General features: G+C 51.4%; 1 protein-coding gene across 3 annotated transcripts in view; it reads right to left on the bottom strand.

Annotated features, from left to right (window-relative positions):
• SAMD11 (sterile alpha motif domain containing 11) overlaps window positions 1-20,591 on the bottom strand; it is a 129,286-nt gene that overhangs the window by 2,435 nt on the left and 106,260 nt on the right. For all 3 annotated transcript variants that reach the window (XM_076356333.1, XM_076356334.1, XM_076356336.1), the window contains exons 10-14: window positions 15,645-15,760; window positions 15,175-15,253; window positions 14,216-14,919; window positions 6,712-6,836; window positions 2,005-2,115 (exon numbers count right to left, since the gene is read on the bottom strand). In XM_076356333.1, the coding sequence (XP_076212448.1) occupies window positions 2,005-2,115; window positions 6,712-6,836; window positions 14,216-14,919; window positions 15,175-15,253; window positions 15,645-15,760 (1,135 nt within the window). The remainder of the gene's footprint in view (window positions 1-2,004; window positions 2,116-6,711; window positions 6,837-14,215; window positions 14,920-15,174; window positions 15,254-15,644; window positions 15,761-20,591) is intronic.

Here is a 20,591-nt window from a genome sequence, read left to right as displayed (position 1 = left end):
CATTAATAGGCACCACTGGATGGACAATTTGATAGAACTCTTCTGCTTTCCTTTTGCTAACCCAGCCCAGGGTACTGTACAGCAGGACAGTACACGATGTCCACGTCTGAAGAGCAGGAATTGCTCTTAAGGGGGCCGGGACGACAGCGTGAGGGAGAAAAAAGTCTGGCTTCAGGGTGGCTGCTGTTAACTGCACAGGAAACTGTAAGCCTGCAGCCTCTCCCTTCTTCTGCAGTACCGAAGAAAACTCTCCTGAAGCAGTTCTCGCCTCCCAGCGAGGGCCAAAGGCCCCACAACTTTCCAGCACCTACACAGCTGTTTCACATTTAAGCTTAAACAAAAACACAGGCTTGTGTTCAAACTAGACAACTGCGGCATTATTCAGTGAGCAACATCAGGACTTTGCTCCCCACTTACTCCCCCCCCCAACCATGCCTTATTATAGAACTTTAAACACTATTGATTAAATTGAAGCAGGGTTTTTCTAGTTTCAGCCCATATCTCATATTCTCCCCACCAAATCCGATCTAAGAATGTCTGTGAGCTATTTGGCATTCTCTGTTTTTAAGAAACATAAGAGTTTTATTTCCTACTGAATTGACCCACGGGGAACAATTGCCCACAGAACCTTTTTATTAGACCCCTCATAAACAGTGAGGGCTGTAGGGAAAGTAGTAAAGTTGCTCTTATTGTTTTAACCTAATGTAACAAATGTATAGCTTGTGGGTTAGGGAAGCTATGCCAGAACAGTTCCTATCTGTGCAACCCATGTATGTGCACATGCACATTACTGTCATAGCTATTTGCATGACATAATCCCCTAGGGAACACAACGGAACAGCCTGTTCTTGACATGTGTCAGAAGCCATTTTCTGATCATTAAATGGAAAAAAAAGAAGCTAGCGGAGACATTCTTCTAGATTTGAGTCCAACCAAGGGGAAGTGGAGGCAACTGAAATGGAAGTCACCATGACCATGACCGCCAGCTAGGGAAGGCAGGAGAACAGCAAAGCAATTTTAGGAAAGCAGACCTCTACGGGCAGAGACTTGGGAGCCAAGTCAAAGGGGGGGGGGGGGGTGGTGGTGGTGTCTTTTAAGAAGAAGAAACATCGCTATAAGGGCACAACAGCAAACTAGTCTGTTGAGGAGGACATACAGGCCCCCAAAAGAGAGAACTGGACTAAATTAACAGAGGCAAATACAATTTCTACTTCCAGTGTATCAAAATACAAATGAATAGCACAAGCGGAGGGCGTGGGGGGTGGCACGGCCCATCAGCAAGACCAGTAAGCTATGACTAGCAAGAGATAGAAATGTTACAGAAGTCTATTACTAGGCACAGCAGAGAAGGGAAAGAGCTGGTCCATTACTCACTGGGGAGGGTAGGTAATCAACAGATGATGCTGAGACGTGTTAAATGCATTTGTGCTTCAAGCCTCGCTAAAAAGGAGACCTGCCAAGAGCCATCTAGTTACAAGGAAAATGAGCAGCAAAAGGACTTGCATCCACAGTCTAGAAAAAAGACACAACCGGTTCCTGAGATGGCTTTACCCAGTTCTTCAGGTACTTCGGCATGACTACTTTCAGGCTCAACTGATTTGAAACCATCTACATTGCCTCGCCTGTTTACAACTTTTCTTCTTTCCTGGCCGGTATTGGTGGGAACAGCCTAATGTGCCTTTTCTAGCAGGAGCTGGTCCATTTTAGGAGTTCCCCGCTGCATCCCTGTTATTCCCTCCCATCACTTGTCCTGAACTATTTGCTTCTGCCCCTGGGCACTGAATACTGTCCGTGTTTTCTTACTGAAAGAGTTACGTGACTGGCTCCAGATGAGGATACGGAACGTTATGGAGGACAAATCAAGCTTTCTTGAAACCAGAATTACAGATAAATAAATGAACAACTCTTGCTTAATAAATTATATTCAATAAACCAGGTCTCTTGACAGCCCTGTTCCAGCTAGGGAAAAAACTTTAAAGCATGCCACATCGCAAATTTTCCTACCTGTGACCTTATCTTCAGTGCAGGTCCGAGTTTCAGTCCCATGTTGTTCAGTAAGTGCTCTTCTGTCAGGAGGGGCAGGGTCTCACCATCAATAGCCTGCTCTCGGAATACCTGGAAGAAACCAGAACACAAGTCCAGGCTTAGAAATGCCAGTGACACATCTGATGCGCTCGTCTTGCCATTGCACAGAAGGGCGCTGTAGGAATGGTAGACTAAGAGCCTCAGTGATGAAGTAGGCCCATATTAATACGAGAGGTATATGCAATCCTGCATCCACAGCTGGGAGCCAACACGTGGGCATGTGAATTAGGGCTTGTTGGGACAGTTTAGATAAAGCAGTATTTATTTATTTATTTATTTAAATTAATATTGGGATGGGGCATGAAGTTTTTTCCCTGGGGAACGTCCCCAAGTTTAGCAACCAAAACAGCTGACCTAAGTAAGTGCAACATTAGGAGTAAGCCCAGCTGATAGCGTACGATAGCGGATTTGAGAAAGAAGAGTGACATGCCAGGGGCCCTGTCCCCACTCCAAAAAGGGCAGAAGACATAGGAGAAAAGATAAGAATCTAAATTTTGGCAAATCCTAGGTCACTCACACTTGTGTGGATATTTGGAAAAAGTTGACCCAGTAGACTTCAAAAGTATTTGCAGTCTTCAGTGAGGCATATGCAACTGAAAAGGAGGAACTTGCTTGTTCATGTATTTCCTTCTCAAAGCTGCTAATTTCCAAAAGAGTCTCCAGGCAAAATACATAAACAGATCTGTGGAGCACATTCTGCAGGTTAGATGGATTCATGTGCAACACTCCGTTTTGCACTTTATTTTTTTTTTTTTCCTCCTCCTCCTTTGCCTGTCGTATATTACAACCTTTCCTAGAACATGCGAGCAGCCTGGAGAATGCAGTCCGTCATTGCTGTTTGGCGGTGACTCCTGATACCCGGAACACCAACTGGGATCAGGGAGGATGAGCCCTCCTCACCCGTCTGTTTTAGCACTAGGCCCTTTCTTTTTCCCGAACGCTTCTAGCAACATGGACTAATAAATACTGCAGTGCCACTGTATTGACTGAGGTAGCCAAGCGGTACCCCTAAACGCGGCGAGATCCTGCGGAGTCAACTGCACTGGCCTTTCAGCTGGTTTCCATTAACGATACAGCAAGTCTCTTACCCCTCTCCCTGTTAGCCGAGTGAAGCAGAGCCTGGTGATGTGCATACATATAATCACAGAAATGACAGCAGGGCTAGTATAGTCTTATAAAATGGCAGTTCCGTATGAGCACATTCTAATACACCCAGCCATGCAAAACTATACCCTTTTAACACGTTCTTAAGGACAGAAAAAAATACTTTGTTTTTGCCTCTATCTATTTCAAATGGCAGGGTCATGCAAGAGTTTTCCACCTAGTATGTACTGTGTTATAAAGGTTAAGGTCTGAATACATGGTCTTATTGCTCCATTCTTCATATGTAGAGCAGGGCTACACTTACACCAGTCTCCCCTGGGTGAGGAGATGTACAGGCTCAATACTTCAAGAGTAAACTGCCATCATCTGGTAATTTAGCCAGCAGGTTCCCCTTGGTTCCGGGAGATGTCGGTCAGATGCCTGGTTTGTCTTACTAAACCACACCTCCACTCCATAGCAATTTTTTCATACCCTAGCTCATACTGGATGCTCGCCCAAATGAGCTGTCTGTGGGGCCTGATCCTGCTGTCTCTCTCCACGCAGTGGCTTATGCGTAGCATTATTATTACTAAACACTATGGCAAGGGAGGGGGGTTCAATTTACTCTAATGGCTTCTTTTTCAGCAGCAGACCGTAGCCCACAGCCATCCCTTTGGAGAGTGGCGGTGGCTGTTATGAGCCAAGGCAGCTGAGCTGTTGCAAGTGTTTTTTATTGCTGGACTCCACCAGCAAAGCTGCTCACGACTGCAGCATGTGTTTCTGCTCTTTGACCTAGTAAAACTTACTATACCGATTTCTTCTCCTTCCTCTGAAGCCAATGTGGCTGGGAGCCAAAAGCCTCCCTTCGCTTGGCACTAAAACCCTCCACAAAAAGCCTTAACTTGAGAATAGTATCCCCCTTGGGTGTCCTTCAGGTCTTGATCCACTGCAGGGACAAAGCTGAATATTATATCAAGGGCTGAAATCGGGCATGGCAACTTTTGTTTTTGCTGAAGTTTTCTTGTTTGTCTGAAACATGTTTCTAAACGCGCAGCATACCACCAAACTCTTGCTGGGTTTTCCTGGCAGGAGAAGCCTGCAGACCAGTGCCAGACCTCCCCGGCAGCTGTGGTTTTGGAGAAGAGAACACAGACAGCTCTGCAGTTTAGAGCCACAGAGCTGGGTCGCCCTTGAACACTGGCATTTTCACACAGTAAAAAAACCTGTTAAGCATATAAGCATAGTGCATAAAAACGCATCATCCCTTAAGCCATGCACCCCCTACATAATGCAACATAGCAAGGCCACAACAGGAGGCTGTTTACAGCAGCTCCCATTATCGTAAAACATTTTGTTTGCAATGCACTGAGAAGATTGCTGAACCTTTGTCTCAGCAAGCTATCGATTTCTTCCCCACTGGTATCCCAGGAGCTGGCATGGAAGGTGTAAATGGATGATCCTTCTGCAAGGTGGTTGTGTTAAAGATTTCTGCACGTTTCCCACTGGCCTAATTCAGAAGCTTCCAGGCAACTCTGATCTTCGTTCCCCAATGCGGGAATGCAGACAAACTGCAATACCACCAGTCCAAGAGCACACGGTTTGGGGTGGGGGGTAACAGAGCATGCGAGTAGCTGTGTATTTTGGTTTTAGAGCCTTTTGCTTCAGCTCTCTTCAATACATACTGCAGCCAACACGCATACACTCCTGAACCCACCACCCACCCCCTTATCATCCTCACTAAACCCAGCTCCTGAACTCCCCTCTACACGCACAGACCTGCTGCTTCTCCCTCCCGTAAACACCCATCCATCCACCATTTTTTTCCACCAGTGTCCTTTCCCTCCCTCTCTCCATAATCAGAAACTGACCCTTCTCTCTTCCACACACCCGGTCACCCTGATCCACTCCCAAGCACAACCCAAATACCTGTCATTCCTTTTGGGGAATGTTACATGTACCCCATCTCCCTAACAAGCGTTCACTTTCCTAAATACTGCCTCTCGCATGCATGCATGCACAGCTGTTTGCTCCAAAGAAGCACTGGTTTTACAGGTGGTTTTAACAAAGCATGTTGTGATGGGATTAACATCACGGTTAGGGGGCAAGGACGGAAAGCCTTTAGATTGAAAGCACGTTATCCCGTCACCTGAGCAAGAACAGGGAGTTGTGGGGCAATTCCAGGTTTCCACTTCCCCATCCCCCCTGGAGGGATGCAAAAGCACGCACCCTTCCCCATGGCACACTACCAAATCAGCATAACCTGAAGGGAATCGCTTCCCTAGAGCCAGATACGCACACTGCTCTCCTAACAGGCGGTCCCAGCAGAAGCTGGGGTGCTGAGCTTTGCCTTTACTCAAAATGGCTGGGGGCGGGCATAAGTTCTGGGAGAGGACACTTGCCTAACGCAGCCAACAGAGAGAGACAGCAAGGGCCAAAGAGGGGGAGGCGGCAGATTTTTAGAAATCAGATTTCAGCCAGCCTGGATGTCAAAGCACAGCTTTGCACTCCTTAGCTGTCAGTCAGGGAAGCTCCTCTCTTGAAGTGGCATGTCCAGAAAGCTCGACTCCTGCTCTCCTTCCTCCCTTTCAAGACCTGTTCTCAGCCTGGGATGTCTCTCTGCTGAAAGGCTGGATTGTCCTGAACTTTGGCCCTTTGCCTCTCTATCTCTGCTACTTTCAGTCCCTCCCTTCTAAGCGCGCTATATCCTCTTTACAAGGCTGTCCCAGACAGCTCAGGAATCTGTGCTTTCGCAGTTGGTGCATTCTCTCAATGGGGCATTTATAATGGACTCTAACAGATGCGGAAGCCAAAAACACAGGGTTGTTTTTTGTATTGCACCTCACGACCTCACACTGAACAGGCTTTATGAAGCCCCCAGTACTGATGGATATTTCAACTCTACTATAATGAGCTTAAAAATCACAGTCACCATCACTCTACAGCATAAGCACGGTACTTTGACGCTTGCGCAGGCAGGGTCTCCCGCAGCCCTGCTCTGCCTCCACAGTGCTGTGGGTGCAGCAAGAGAACGCAGCACCTTCTGCCAGGCTGGCTGGTACCGCGAGCTGCCCACCCCGATCCAGGGACTACCTGACAGCCCGTCCCACAGTACAGCTGCTCCACACAAAGCCACCGCTGTGTTCAGCCCTGCGATAGAGCACAGGGCAGCTTCTAAAAGCATGAGCTGGACAGTGAGAGAGAAGTGACACCAAGAGCCACTAACCGTGATCAACCCTGCAACTCGGATGCTCACTCCTAACCTTGCCCCTACTCCCGTCCTCTCCCAGTGGACTCTCTCTTTCTTGCTATGGGCTTCTGCAAGGCCCATCACACACCTTCTTGGGGTCTTCACTGGCAGCAAGTAGCTATTTAGCAATCCACTAGAGAAAAACCAAAAAGCTCCAGGCCCTGCAGGGCTCTGAGATACACCTTCTCCTAGGATGGACAGTGCAAGTAAAATAGGCACAGATGGGAGGGAAAGAACAGGGGCTTGCAGGGAGGGCGTTCCTCCCGTGATGGTCTTGAGGCTGTTAAGAGATTTACCTGAGTGTACTCGGTGCAGCCAGACAAGTTGGACACAAAGCTGCATACATCCTCCACCGTCCATTTGCTGATGTCTTCCAGCGCAGGGCTTTCCTCACCATCCAGAAACAGACCTCCCATGGTGCCTGGATTGTTTGGAGTTGGGGAGTAGGAAGGAGGGGAGGAGAAAGAAACATAAATCATTAAAATCCCACACGGACAACATCTAGCCTGCAATCTGAATATTTTTCTCTAGCCACACATTCGTCTTTAATGACCTGTCAATTAAAGCACTGGGCAGGGTCAATTCATAGGCCTCTTCCTCCTGGAGGTCCCCAGCTTAGAAAGGGGGGCAGGGGAAAGGAAAAATCCTAGCTAATGCATTTCATGTGTTTAATGTTCTTCAGCTGCGGGGAAGAAATGGGGGGAGGGGAGAGAAAAGAAAAAACCCTGAAGGAGTGTTTCTCCACACGCACCGCAAAGCGGAAAACTCTGACTGCCCTGTGGGTTTCTTCTCCCCAACCCTTCTCCTGGCTACGTGCTCCGAATGATAACAGGCTCCAGCACCTCTCCCTGGTGGCCCACTGCCTTGCCGGAGCGTGAATCACTGGAGAACGTCTCGCTCTTTCAAAGTGTTCATTTTCAATCCACCCCAGCCTGAAATATCCATCGGATCGGTCTGCCCCAACACAGCCGTTGCCTCAGAATACACTGCCCTCCGCTCCACCGCAGGAGCCAGGCACCTCTCCTGGCCCGGCATCTGACGGGTGACGGGATGACCCCTGCCAGCTCCTGCAACACTCTGAAGATAGCACAGCTCAGTTCAAGCCGATATGTCAATTCTCCGAAACGCAACAGCGGTTCAGGTCCCAGCCCTGTCAGCAGAGACAAAGGTGATGGGTTCCAAAAGGGTGGAAAAGAGCCCCCCCCTGCTGCCCTGCGTCGCCAGTGCCTGACAGCACAGGACGTGCATGCAGGGAGAAAACAGAACTGGGGCCGAGAGAGGAGCTGGAGGAGAGGCACGGAGAATAAGAAATGGCGAGAGAAATGCCAGCCAGGTAACTCTCATCTACTGTAGCGTGTAAAAGGAAAAACTCAGAAACAAGTAATGAAGAAACCTAGTTCCAGAAAACGCCACTTTGGGGGTAGGGGAGGAAAAAAGGGGGGGGGGGGGGAAGAGAAGGCATTGTTAACCTGTGGAACTCACTGCTGCGTGATACCATTTAGACCAAGAGATTAACAGAATTTATAGGGATGGGAACATCCATGATTATAGTGGGTAGAGGAGTTCATGAGGGGTATAAGCTGTTACGCTTCAGAGCACGAAGCAACAAATTGCCAGAAAAAGTATTTCTCCCAGGGGTCTATCATGACAGAATTATCTGTTCTGTAGGCTTAAGGTTTTTTCCTGAGGCATTTGATCAGCACCATGGACGTAACCCCTTGCTGCGACTCCTTTGCTCCTGTCCACAGCAGGTCGGATAGCGCTTCTGCAAGTGGGGTGCAACAAAACCATGGTGGGGAGCACAAGCCCGGAGAATGAGGAGTGGCCGGTTCCCTGGGGGAACGCACCAGGTCAGAGGCAAGAGGCAGAGAAAGAGGCGCAGAAAGAGCAAACAGCAAAGCCACACGCCGAGTCTCCACTAGCTAGTTGGCAAAGCCACCAGCACGGTCCAAGGTAACAGGAAAAGGACAGGATTTATAGAGGAAGTTATCATGCCAATAAGATGCTTTTAGAACAACAGCAGTCTGCACAAGCAGCAGGCAGACGCTATGTAATCATTTCCACTACATTTCCGCTCCCAGCTTCCTGCTTCCCTTCCCAGCCTCACCCTCCGCACCGTTCCTGTAGCTGCCCCACCACTTCCCCTCCCGCTGCGCCGCCTCCTCTTGGGGAAGGAGACAGCAGTGCCCTGTCTGCAGCCCACACCCCCCTGCACAGCACTGGGTAGTCGATGTGCATCTCCCAGCGCAGCAATTATACAAGGACGATCAGCCTCCCGTGGAGAGAGGGCCAGCCACTGCTCGCAAACGCCCCTAGCAAACGGGGACGAGTCCGCGTCTCTCCTTAAACGCACGGGCCAGTGCAAACAGATGAGAGCCAACTCCAGTGCCAGAACGTCTTGGCTGGAGCTGTGGGGAGAGACAGGAGCCCTCCAAAGCCTGCTGCCGCTGCCAGCTCTACCTGTCCCTCTGGAGTAGGGACGGGGCTGTCCCTCTCTCTCCCCATGCCTCGGGGACTCGGTACACCGGCCTCCTTGCCAGCGCTTCTTACCAGCCTCAGGGTGCCCGCTGTGGGCAATAACCAGACCTTTCACACCCTCTTCACATCCTTAGTCTCTACGCCAATCTTTCCTTCTTGCAGGCACAGGGGCCTCTCCCCTCCAGCGTAAGTACCAGGCTTGCAAGATGCTCCCCGGGACAGCTCTGCCTGGCCATGACACACCGAGCGTGGAGAGCTCGTTGCTCCCGCCTCGCCACCCTGTGCCCCGCTGGAGGCCAGGCAGCTCCTCACTCTCTTCACACCCCTTCTTCTTCCAGCTAGAAAAAGCTTCAAATACTTCTGTGTGTCTGGTAACAGCTGCAGAGAAAACGACCAGCTTTCCTGCGAACTAGACGCCTGTCAGCGCGGGAAGTGGAGGCAGAGACCACTGCCAAAGAGCCAGCGAGCACTTTCCTTCCCCTCGCCACCCCCAGCTACCAGACAGACAGACAGATGGACACGAGCCCTCATTCTCATTCCTATTGCATTCCATTTTCCAGGAGACAAACTCACAGCTGCTTATGTTAAAATTCACAAAACGCCCAAACGGCTGAGGCTTTTTTTTTTTTCCTTTTTTTGCCGTTTCAGGGGAGGGTTTTTCTTTCTCGGGGCGGGGGGTAGTTCTCTTTCTCCTTTTTGGAAGAGTGGCTCCAGCTTGGTAAATAGAGGAAGCGAAATTGAACTCAATTATTCCAGGCACAGTCAATGCTCGGGCGAAACACCTCCATCTGCAGCCAGAGCAAGCGTCTCTGAGGTGATCTGACTGTAACAGCCAACTGCTTTAAAATTAGGTACTTCCTTATTCCGAAAGCAAGCCAAGGATTGAATTGCAGCAACACAGTGCTCGGGAATGAATTCTCCAGTCGCCAGCCAGCCAGACCCATCCTCAGGGTTTAACCTCAGCCTGCACAGAGAGAGGCTGGTCAGTCCCCGCCAGTCATGCCTGCTCCCCAGGTCCCCACCAGCGTGGGCAGAGATTTAGCCCAAATGCTGCATTCACAACTGGCAGGGATGAGGGGAAAGGTTCAAGGCTTCCCTACGGTCTCTCTCCTGCACGCAAGCTTGCGATCCTGGAAGCGCACCGAATGCGGGATCATTTGCAGGGTTACAGACATCGCCAGCAGAGCTGGGCTAGCAACTGCTTCTCCTACAGAAGCCTTTCTCCTCCGTGGTTTTCTTTCCTTTGTCTCTTCATGCCCCCAGAAGAAAGGAAGGGAGAGGTCAGGATGCACACAGATGCACACACAGTAAGCCTGCTGTGTCCAAGAGTAAAGGCAAGACAGGCCTGCTGTATGGGAACAAGAAGTATTTTCCACATACCCACACACAGAGAAATATAATACAGCCAAAATATTTATCTCGGAGAGTTTGTTTTCCCTTCCCATTTATACCAGGGAAACAGGGACTGACTGGCAGAAATATTCTTGGGAGGGGGAAGGTAAATACCAATACTTTGGGTTCTTAAAAGCTAGAGCATGGAAACCTATTTCCACTGAAGCTAGTGGCAAAACACCCCTGTCCCCTGCAGAAAAGCCCAAAATCTCACGGTGACTGCAGAAGAGCTCAGCCCTAGTAGCTCCAAAGACTCGGTCGTCATTCTGTGTACCCCTGAAGTCAGGGTTGTGGAGCCCGGTGTTCAGGCGTCCCCCGCTGCCCTTTTGCTCCCACCTCAGCTCTGTCACCGGTCTGAAGTCCCCAGATGCAGGAATAACCCCAGGAAGGACTTCTGTAGGAGGACACAATAGCTGATTACAGTGGTCCCTTTGGCCTCACTGTGTATCTAATTTGCAACTAGTACAGGACCAGCCCTCGGCACGCTGCATCCAGTCACTGGCCCTTTCTAATTTTAAAGTCCCTAGAGCAGGAGGGCTCCTGTCCTTCCGTCACTCCTCGGGAAGACACTGCACCGTCTGCTCCATCTCTGTGCATGGCTGCACCCGCTCGCCACTGCTCTGGCAGTTTGGAGAATGATAACAAATAGGTGCCAAGTGGCTAGAAGGGACGCGCCTTCTATTATAATAATGACATGTCACTGGATCCTGCTGGACTGCGAGGATGCATAAAGGGCAGCATCTATTCCCTGCCAGGCCTCCTCTGTCTTGCTCTATGATAAATGATGGTCCGAGAGACTGGTAATGGATTACAGAGCATTTCACCAGATGGGGCCCAGCGTGTAGGGACTGAAAAGAATCCATCGTCCCAGGCCAGCGTCTTGTAGACAGGTGTCCACGTAAAAGCCCTCACCACCCATGCCGCAACCCATTTATAATTTCCCTCCCTCCTCCTGATATCCAGCTGCTTCAGAAGAGAAGCCAAAGGCTGAACGGGTCAGGGAGAGCAACCCTTCTGGCCATCCCAGTAAGGGAAAACTCTGCTGCAAATCCAGCAGCCAGGCTGCAACGGGGCTGTCTCTGCTGCACGGAGACATGCAAGTTTTTGCTCCTGGCATCAAAGGAGACAATTCCAAGTGCCAACTGGGAGACCAGTGCACAAAGCAAACCCACTTGGAGTCAGCCCACCTACGGGTTTAATCAGTTTTGCTACCACTCTCTAACCCCTCTCCCATTCCTCCCTGTGCATGCACCCCCTCCTTCCCGCACACCGGAGAGGGCTTGGGTCATGGAGCGGCACTGGAAGGCTTGCGTTAATTGCTCTCCAGACTACAGATCGATAGAAGGATTTTAGCCTCCTGCACACTCCATCCTTCACCTTTTCCAAAGGACGGGGCTGGAGGAGGGCGGCGGGAGGAGGAGGGGAGCAAAGCTGCTGAAACCTTGACGAGATGAGGTCATCGAGCAGCCGCCAGATCCCCAGAAGGCAGCTCAGGGAATCGACCCAGCTCTGGCTGCCTCATCGATATTCTTCCCAGTAGGGACAGAAAACAGCTCTCTGCCTCCAAAGGAGGAGCCTCCCCTTGCTGAAAGACCAGAGGAACTGCCTGAAACTCAGTGGTCATTTTCAGCCAGCCACTTCTCTTCTCTTCCCTCTGGCTCTTCCTTTCAGCCTGCCGTGTTACCTGCTTTGTTTAGCTGGTTACTTTATAATACCAGCCTCCGGTGTACAGCACAAAATTGCTGTTGTGCCAGGCCGAAAGAGCAGTCCTTGCGCAAAAAAGGATTACGGAAATTATCTGGCACCAGGGGAGAGGTGGGTGCAGTTCTGTCTGTCTGTCTTCAGGTAGTTTGTGTTCCCCAAGGGCCCAAGTAACACATTTTTCATTGACACACGTTACCCCAGCACACCCCACGATCCCTGCAGCATTTGGATCAATATAGCCCTCAATATTTCAGTTGCTGAACTCCCAGCTCCCCCATCGACCTGCTGTGCTGCATCGAACAAGATGCCCTGTCTTCTCAAGGCTGTTTCAGGCGAGAGCTTTTGCTATAGAGTTGTACGGTGCCTAACACAACAGGGCCTAAACTCAGTGCTGCTGTCCCGCAAACAGGCAATATTAACAGCCAGGACAATGTGAAGCTAGCCGAAAGCAAGAGAGCCCTCAGGAAAAGACCTATAGCTCTGGAACAGGCTCCACAAATCAGAAGTGCCTGGAAACTGGGCAGTGAAACACAGCTCTGATCTTTGCCGAGGCCTCAAGACACAATCGTGATATAAATTTGAAGTGATAATAATAAATGGCCTATTACAGTCACTTGCGCATTGCTGGGGGAGGGAGGAAACGCATCTACAATCCAGGCCTCCCTGCAGAGCCTCACACAAGCGATGAGCACCACAGAGCCGTGTGTTTCCCTTTTTAATGGCCAGGAGAAAAAGGCTCCTGCCACGAAGCCTCAGCAGCCCCAGGCAGCAGGAATATTTATCATGTTGGCCACCTGCCTGTCACAGAAAAATCGCTTCCTCCTTCCTGGTTGGAAGGCAGCTCTAATGAGCGATGGGCAGCCGCGTTCACAACCGCGGCAGCTCTTTGCATAGAAAACAGGCAGCCTCAGCAACAGCAACCCACATGCTAGGCCGCCCCCCCTTCTCCCTCCTCCACGTGGCAGGAGGTCTTACTACCTCCTGCTAATTGCTCAGCCAAGTAATTAGCTGAGGCAGATTTTTGGCTCTTGGCTAAGCCAGCGGGGCTGCCACCCTACTCTGCCCACAGCAGACCCCTGGGGCAGACCAGCTACCAGGCTTTGAAACCCCACTTTGTACCACCTGTACTCCCTGCTCCCTTCTGGCTCCAGCTGTGCCTGCCTTTGCTGCCCATCTCCATAGCCCAAGGGACCGCGCCGCTGGGGACCAGAGAGCTGGCAAGGACTTCCCCGCCTGCCTGTCCCATCCAACAGGCACCAATCCAGCTATACCAGTGCCTGTGAGACTGAGAAATACACCACAGGCAGGGAAAAGAGCCCATCTACCTCTGCCCTGGAAAAGGGGCACAGCAGTGGTAACTCCGACACCTCCAAGGCCATGGGGCAGCCAGGATGTACGTCACTGCTGGGGAACTCTCTGACACCCCATCCCAAAGGTGCTGTCTCACACGCTACCCTGGAAATGTCCCAGATACGACACTCGGCAGGGAGGAAAATGCTGCAGCCTTAATCCTTCATTTCCCTCTCCTCGAACCACGGCAATGCGCAGAGGGAGAATCGAACACGTGGGAACCAGCCAGCCACCCTCCAGCCCTGCACATCCCCAGTGCCATCTGCACCTCTCCCTGCAGAACAGCCTCAGCCTCGCTACCAGCCTGCGGCCTCTGCCCACGCAGGGCAGATCCAAGTCACCCTGGGAAGCTCTCCTGTTCCTTTGTCCTGCTGTATCTGGGTGTTTCTCTCCAGCCTGGCCCCTCCAATCTCCACTGCTTGGAAATGACATGAGCACAGCCCAACAGTCTTTACAGCCCTTCAGGCCACCCCTCCAGATACAATACTTCTGGCCCTTTAATTTTTGCAGCCATTAATAATTTTTGTTGCCTCTCCCTGAAGCCCCCTATAAGTTTACTGGCGTCTGTCCTGAAACATGGCTTCCAAAGAAAGCCCAAGCAATTGCAAGATCCCTTAGTCCATCATATTGCGATCTCCCTCCTCATGTGCTTGGGAGTCACTTTGTCCCTGCTGGCCCTCTTTATGACCCTTGATTTGCTTCACTGCAAATGGAGTCCTTCATACTAATTAAAAGAAGGTGCTTGGTTCCCTGCAGAGAAAAAAGAACTACAACCACACTGCAGAACAGGAAGGGGGAAGAGTCCCACTTTTAGCATGCTGCAAAACGTGTCACTGCTCCAGCCAGTAACTCAGCGACAGGCCCCCATGCACTCACCTGCATGGAAGTACGGGCTCATCGTGTAAGGGAATCCAAAGGGCAGCGGCTGAGGCGGTGGGATGGAGGCTGGCGGGAGATATTTCACCTCATTTTTGTTGATGCCTGGGCCAAGCAAATGGCTGGGGGACTCGGCACTCGAGGAGCTGCAGGGAGCATTTTGGCCAGCAGCCGCTTCACCCAGCTCCTTGGCCCCTTCGCAGACTTTGCCCGTCTCTTTGCACTCCTTAAGCTCAGTGGCTGAGCTGCTGCTCTCAGCCTTCAGGCTCTCCGGCTTCTCGTCGCTCACATCCGCGTCGCTCTCAGAGTCCTTCATCTCCTCATCGTTACAGTCTGGCACCCCATCCCGCGCCCGGGGCTCCGCCAGCTCCTTGGCCTCGCTCAGCCCCTGCGGCTCAGCGCGGTGGTGTGCCGATTTCCGGCTGCCCCGCCGGGGCTGCTCCTTGGGCGGCGTGGCACTGCTGGGGACGCTGGGGTTGAGGGAGAGCAGGGGAGTGTTGTTGTGCCTCAGGACCAGCATGGCGTTCCTCCGGGAGAGCTCCTCCCGCAGCGGGTGGCCCTCGGGGATGTCGTGCACGTTGCGCAGGGCCGGGTGGTCTGGGGGCAAGCCGGGATGGAGGCTCAGCGGGTCACCAGCCATTAGCCTTTGCCTGTGGAGATTCTCCAGCTCCTTCTGGCGGATGATCTCGGCCGACATCTCCAACCTAAATTGGGAGAGGCAGAGAGGGAACGTCGGGGGGGGGGGCTCTGCGAGTAACTTGCTAACCCCCAGCCATGCTGAACCAGAGCTTGCGGGATCAAGGTGTCGCCTCCACACCCGCACGTTGTTTCCATTGGTCTCACATGGACACCGCTCTGTCACCTGTGCACAGCTCATCCAACACAGCACCCCTACTGCTAGGAAAGGGAAGGAAAAATCCAACCCAAGCCCAGGCAGGCTAGCCCTCTACACTCTTTACCTTGCCAGGTTTTGCTTTCGTAGCATCTCTTGCTGCCGTGCAAACATCTCCGCTTGTGCCGGCTGTAGGAACCCGTAACCTGGGGACAGGGAGAACAATAATATGAGGTTATTAATCTCAGCATTGACTCTTTGCTAACTCAGGGCCAGCTCCCCAGAGGGCTAACTGAGCAGGAAAGGGCAGCTGAGAGCTGCCTTTCTGTTCTAGAGCCCATCTATTCCCTCACTCCCAAGGCAGCGCAGCCTGCTGCTGAAACAGGGGACCAGGGAGGCTGGTGGGGATTAAAAGAGCGAGCAGCCAAGGCAGCCTGCTCCTATCACTGCAAAACAAGGGTGGAAGTCAGCACAACAGTAACGGGGAAACACAGAAAATGCGTCTGGGCTGTTTGGCTAAAGGACAGTTTGTCACAGCCTGCATCTTCGCTCTACCCACTTCCCCCGGCTGATCGCAAGCATTCCTCATGCGCTCACCTGGTGTCTGGCACAGAGCCGAAGGCACCCCAAGGAAAGGAGGTCTCAAGTGGGGCCCCAGGGCAATATGGGGCGCATTCTGGGGTGAAAGCAGAGGCGGTGGGTGGGATATCTCCCTGCAGAAATCAGAAAATAAATTCATGTTGAAAACCTGGAGGCTCCATCCACAGTGCCCAGAGGGCCCTGGCTCAGGAAGAACATCCCTTCTGCAGATGACCTGCATTCTGTGCCAGAGGCTGTTCTGAGAGAGAGATGCCTAGTCAGCCATATGCAAAACTTTTAAAAGGGAGAGAAAAAAAGAAAAGAAGCAGAACCAGAAGGGGAAGAAAGCAGCCAGGACTCCATAGGTCCCACATACTTCCCACCTTGACATGTGGCCTTTCAGCTGGGCTGTTCAAAGGGGTTTTGGCCACCCAGGGCTAGCAAAGGCAACGCTGAAGATGCTGCATCTGCCTGTCCCCTCAGCAAGCTTAGGTTTCTATCTCAACTACCTTACAACTGAAAAGGCATTCCATATTTTGGGAGCTGGAGAGTGGGTTTGGGAAGATTTGAAGGCATCGCTGGCATGCCTCGTAAAAAAAAAAAAAAAAAAAAAAAGCACTGTCCTAGCTGGGACAAAGGGTGATCTTTAATTCTGGAGAGAAAAGCTGTAAGTGAGGCAGAGAAAGACACAGACAGGAGAGATGGGGAAAGGGATGTGAGCAGGAAGTGCCACGGGGTCGGTGGAAAGGAGTACTACTGGAGAAGGGGTGGGTGATGCTGGCCAGAATGGGTAGAGCAGATGTCAAGGTGGGAAGTAAGCTGGAAGAGGCAGGTTTGAGGGGTGGAGAAGAGGACAATGCCTGGATGCAAGTCAGGTAGCACTTGCTTGCTTGCGGGGGGGGGGGAAGCAGGAAGGGAATAAGAGCCAATGTCTCTTCCATTAGTCAAATCTGCCCTGGGAGCCTGCAAGCAAATCTCTGCTTTCCGGCTGCGTGTCTCTTAATTCCTTTTGATGGCCACTTACAACATTATTACTTTCACCGGGGCATCTAGAGGCAAAGCCAAGTGCTGTGCCGTTTATTTTCATTTTACAGTATCTCCCTATAAAATCTGCTTCAGGAGAGACTGGAGGGCGAGAGAAAGGGAGCAAGAAGGTGCATGTGACTTTGCAACAAACAGACCATACGCCCAACCATGCTCCCCCTTTCAGTGGGGGGATGACGTGCGAGCGTGGGATAATGTGAGAATCCCAGCCATCCATGCCCCCATCCCACACATCCCCACAGGGGATGGATTACCACCATAGCTCATGAAAAGCCAGACAAGGACTCTTTGGGGATGAGGTGGGCAAGGAAAGGATTCCTGTCCTTTCCCTAGATCTTCCCAGCGTAGTTTTATCCTCATTCTATGCAACAGCCACTACAAAACACTGCCACACGCTGATCCGCAGCACAGAACGGGCTGAGATTCCCCTCCGAAATGCCTCCTTCTCCCTACCCCTTGCCCATCTGCCTGTCTCTGCCTCCCCCCTTCCCGTCTGTCTCTACTCCCCTTCTCCCCTTCCCCTGGCTGTCTCCGTCTCTCCTTTCCTCCTCCTTCCTCCCCTAGCTCTCCTCTAAACTAATTGCACAGCTCGCTGTGTCTGGAGGAGAGCCACAGATCGATCCGTCGCTGTTGAAATGTTAATGCTAATCGTATAACCGCTCCGCCAGCACCTCGCACTTCAGTGGCAGCTCCAATTAATCTCAGGTAACGCAGCGCGTGACCTTCGGCTCAGAGCCGGGGCAGCAGCCAAGCGATGCTTATGTAATTACACCATGAAGTGTGTAATCACCTGCCCTAATCCCCGAGGCCTCACAATTAGCCGAGGCCTCGGTCGCTGGGCTGCCAAGTGCTTTGCCACCCCGGACAGCCTGCAGATGAATAACGGACAATTAAAGCGGCATGACGGGGGCTAGGAGGTGTCCGTTCGATCGTAATTAGCTGTAATCATGGGGAGACGAGCCTGGCAGACGTGCTGTTCGTTTTATAAGAAGCAATTTAGGAAATCAAGTCGCTTTTAACCATTCCATGGCCAGGCAAGCGGTGGCCGTGCCCTCCCTGCCTTTTACAAATGCAGAAAAGGGGATCCTGTACGCGAGGTAACAATGCACAGAAGCCCCAGGTGCAGGCTGCACACAGAGAGTTCAGAAGGAAATGCTAAAAACAAAGAGAGCTTCTTGATTTTGGCCAAGAAGAGACAATCTGTGCTCAGAAAGCATACTGTTTGATGGGGATCAGGACTGGACACTGGAAAATAAAAGGTTGTCCCTTTGGTGGCAGCTCAATGTTAATCAGAGGCTATTTTTATGCTTTAATGTTGCACTACAGGGCCTAACTTTGACCCCTAAGGAACTCACATCTGCTCAAGACCCTGCACTTCATTCCCTCTGTCCTCTCATCAGAGCTGTGCAGCTCCCCTGCCTTTCGGGGCCAGGGATCAACTCATTCTTCAGACTGGCCAGTGAGTGGTGCCCCGGCTGGGGAAGGGGGGATGGCGGGACAAAGCAATTGCTGCGGGACCTGATCGCGCTGCCACGCACACGGCTGAGCACAGCAGCCCGCAGTGGCTCGGAAGGGGCTGGAGGTAGTTGTAAGAGGGGCTGTAAGAAACACATCAGGAGCAACTTCGAACGTGAGAGGTCAGTCGCTGCTTATGTTACACACACAACACATGCTGGGGACGAGTCCAAAGGTTTAGAAAATTCAGGGAGACACATTTACACATGCTGTCATCATGCCTGCCTGACACAGCAGACCACACGGACACCCCAGCGTCATTCTCTCAGCAACACTGGAGCTCTTCACCAAACATGCACATAGGGCAAAGCTGCTGGGTGAGGCCAGATAAACAGGACCAACCAAAGGTCCCGCGACTGGCACCGTTACACCCGTGGAGTCTGTGGCCTGAAGTCAGAGAAGGGAGGCTGCATACGGCCAAACAAGGAGTCATTGCACCTCTCCTGCCATCCCCCTAACGCTCAGCGTCAGTCCCCAGCAGTAGGTAACTTAAAAAGAAAGCAGGTATGCTCACAGATACTTGGGTGCAAGGGACTCTTCTCCCTGCAAGCACACTGATACTCCCTAGCTCATGCTGCAGAGCCCCCGAGGAGCAGTGATTCACACCGCCTGCATTACCACAAAGGACAGACGCTTTCTGCCGTCCCACAAACCCAGCCTCCTGACCGTCCAGGCGGGGAACCTGTTGAAGCCTGCCACTGCTCCCTTCCAGCCCATCTGCCTGATCCTTGGCATGGAAACCTGGCACAGGAGGGAGGGAGGATGACCAGGTTGTGTCCTGGCACAGAGCTGGGAAGCCCTCCCAGGCTGCCTAGTACAGATACAGCCAATTGCTTCCAGGCAAGCTCGGAAATGAACTGGCAACCCCAGAGTAAAAAGCCCCAGAGACCTTAACAAAGGCTACTGTGCTTTTAGACAGACGTGCACCAAAACACCAATCCTTGCATCCTTTCTCAGGTACATATCAGCCTTCAACCCCCCCATTTATTTCCTTCCTCCTCTTCTTCCACCTCTCAGAGTAAGGGCTGAATTACAGTTTCATACTCTGAGAATGCGAATTTAGCCCTTGGCAATTACATCTGATAAGCCTTAAGGACAACCTTACCTTGCAGAGAGCAGTTCTGTGTTACTGCATATTCTTTCCCCCACCCTCTTTTTTTTTCCCCCTAATATGCCAGCTGGAGGCTTGTGAGCAGGGTATTAGGGGATTTGCACTGCATGCTGCTAAATTTGATATGTCCTTTAACAGGAGACAAATGGTTCACGAGGCTTAAAAAGTATCGACTTTTCTTTAACAATAAGCACTAATGGCCTTCAAATAATCAATATTTAAAGTCATTATGGGGTTACACATTATACTGTTAAAACCAAGCCTTTCACTTTAACCCCATCATATCCTCCCAAGCCCAGAGCTGTGATTCCCCCTGACTCACTCCAAGCTCAAAAGGAAGGCTCGGAGCACAGGCTGTGACTGGAGATGTGAGAGGGTCAGGAAATGCAGATTGAAACCGGCAAGGCATGGAAATAAATTTAGAACGGATGGCAGAGGGGAAAAAAAAGAATGCATGAAAGCTCTGCTTTCTTCTGCTTTGCATTTGATAGGAAGAGACACTTTAAACCTGAGGTAATAGGCAAGCAGCGCTCAGCTCCTTGCTGGTTCGCCATCCGCAGACACTGTCTCTGCCAGGAACGGAAAATAAATAAAATGAAAGGGCTTTCTAAAAATGGTGTTTGGGATTTCCAGGCAGAAAGAGACACGTACTGGCGCTGCCCTTCTAGGGTAGCAATGAGGCCTGGACACAGAGAGGATCTGGTTTATGCTGCCAGGGGAAATTGCTCCCTCAAAATCCAAACCAGTGCTAAAACCAAATTAGTTAAATCAGGTCAAGCTCTTTGGCCTTTGCTCTGCATAACATTCAGCCAGCTGGGATCTGGGGAGGAATTCTCCCAGTGCAAAAATCAGAGAAAGAGGGATACAGCATTCAGAGCAGAGAGGGGGATGCGAGGCTGGAATAGGTAAGAGTAGGAGAGAGAACGTGTCCAGAGAGGACAGGAGAATGTGCCCAAAGAGCACAGGAGTGAAAAGGAAAGCCTCCGCGATGCAGGGGGGAGGAATCAGGTGGCGAAAGAAAAAATGGTAGCAACATCAGATGGAAAGAACCCAATCCAAAAATCCTTGCTGGGTATTTCAGGCACATCTCTGTACAGAGAAAAGCCTCTGGCTGATGCATAATGTTTGTCAGCTTACTGCAACGGAAGGGCAATGAGTGCATCTTTGAGACTCTGTGGCTCCCACTCCCAGAACACTCTAGCCAAATGGCTCGGCTTCCCGGGACCCCAGCAGATCAGGATGCTGATGGCATCTCACGCAGGCAGTATTTCTTGCTCCTTGGCATTCCTCCTGCC

The sequence above is a fragment of the Aptenodytes patagonicus genome, chromosome 19, assembly GCF_965638725.1.
Source record: "Aptenodytes patagonicus chromosome 19, bAptPat1.pri.cur, whole genome shotgun sequence".
Taxonomy (NCBI): Eukaryota; Metazoa; Chordata; class Aves; order Sphenisciformes; family Spheniscidae; genus Aptenodytes; species Aptenodytes patagonicus.
This window is presented reverse-complemented; position numbering and strand designations above follow the sequence as displayed.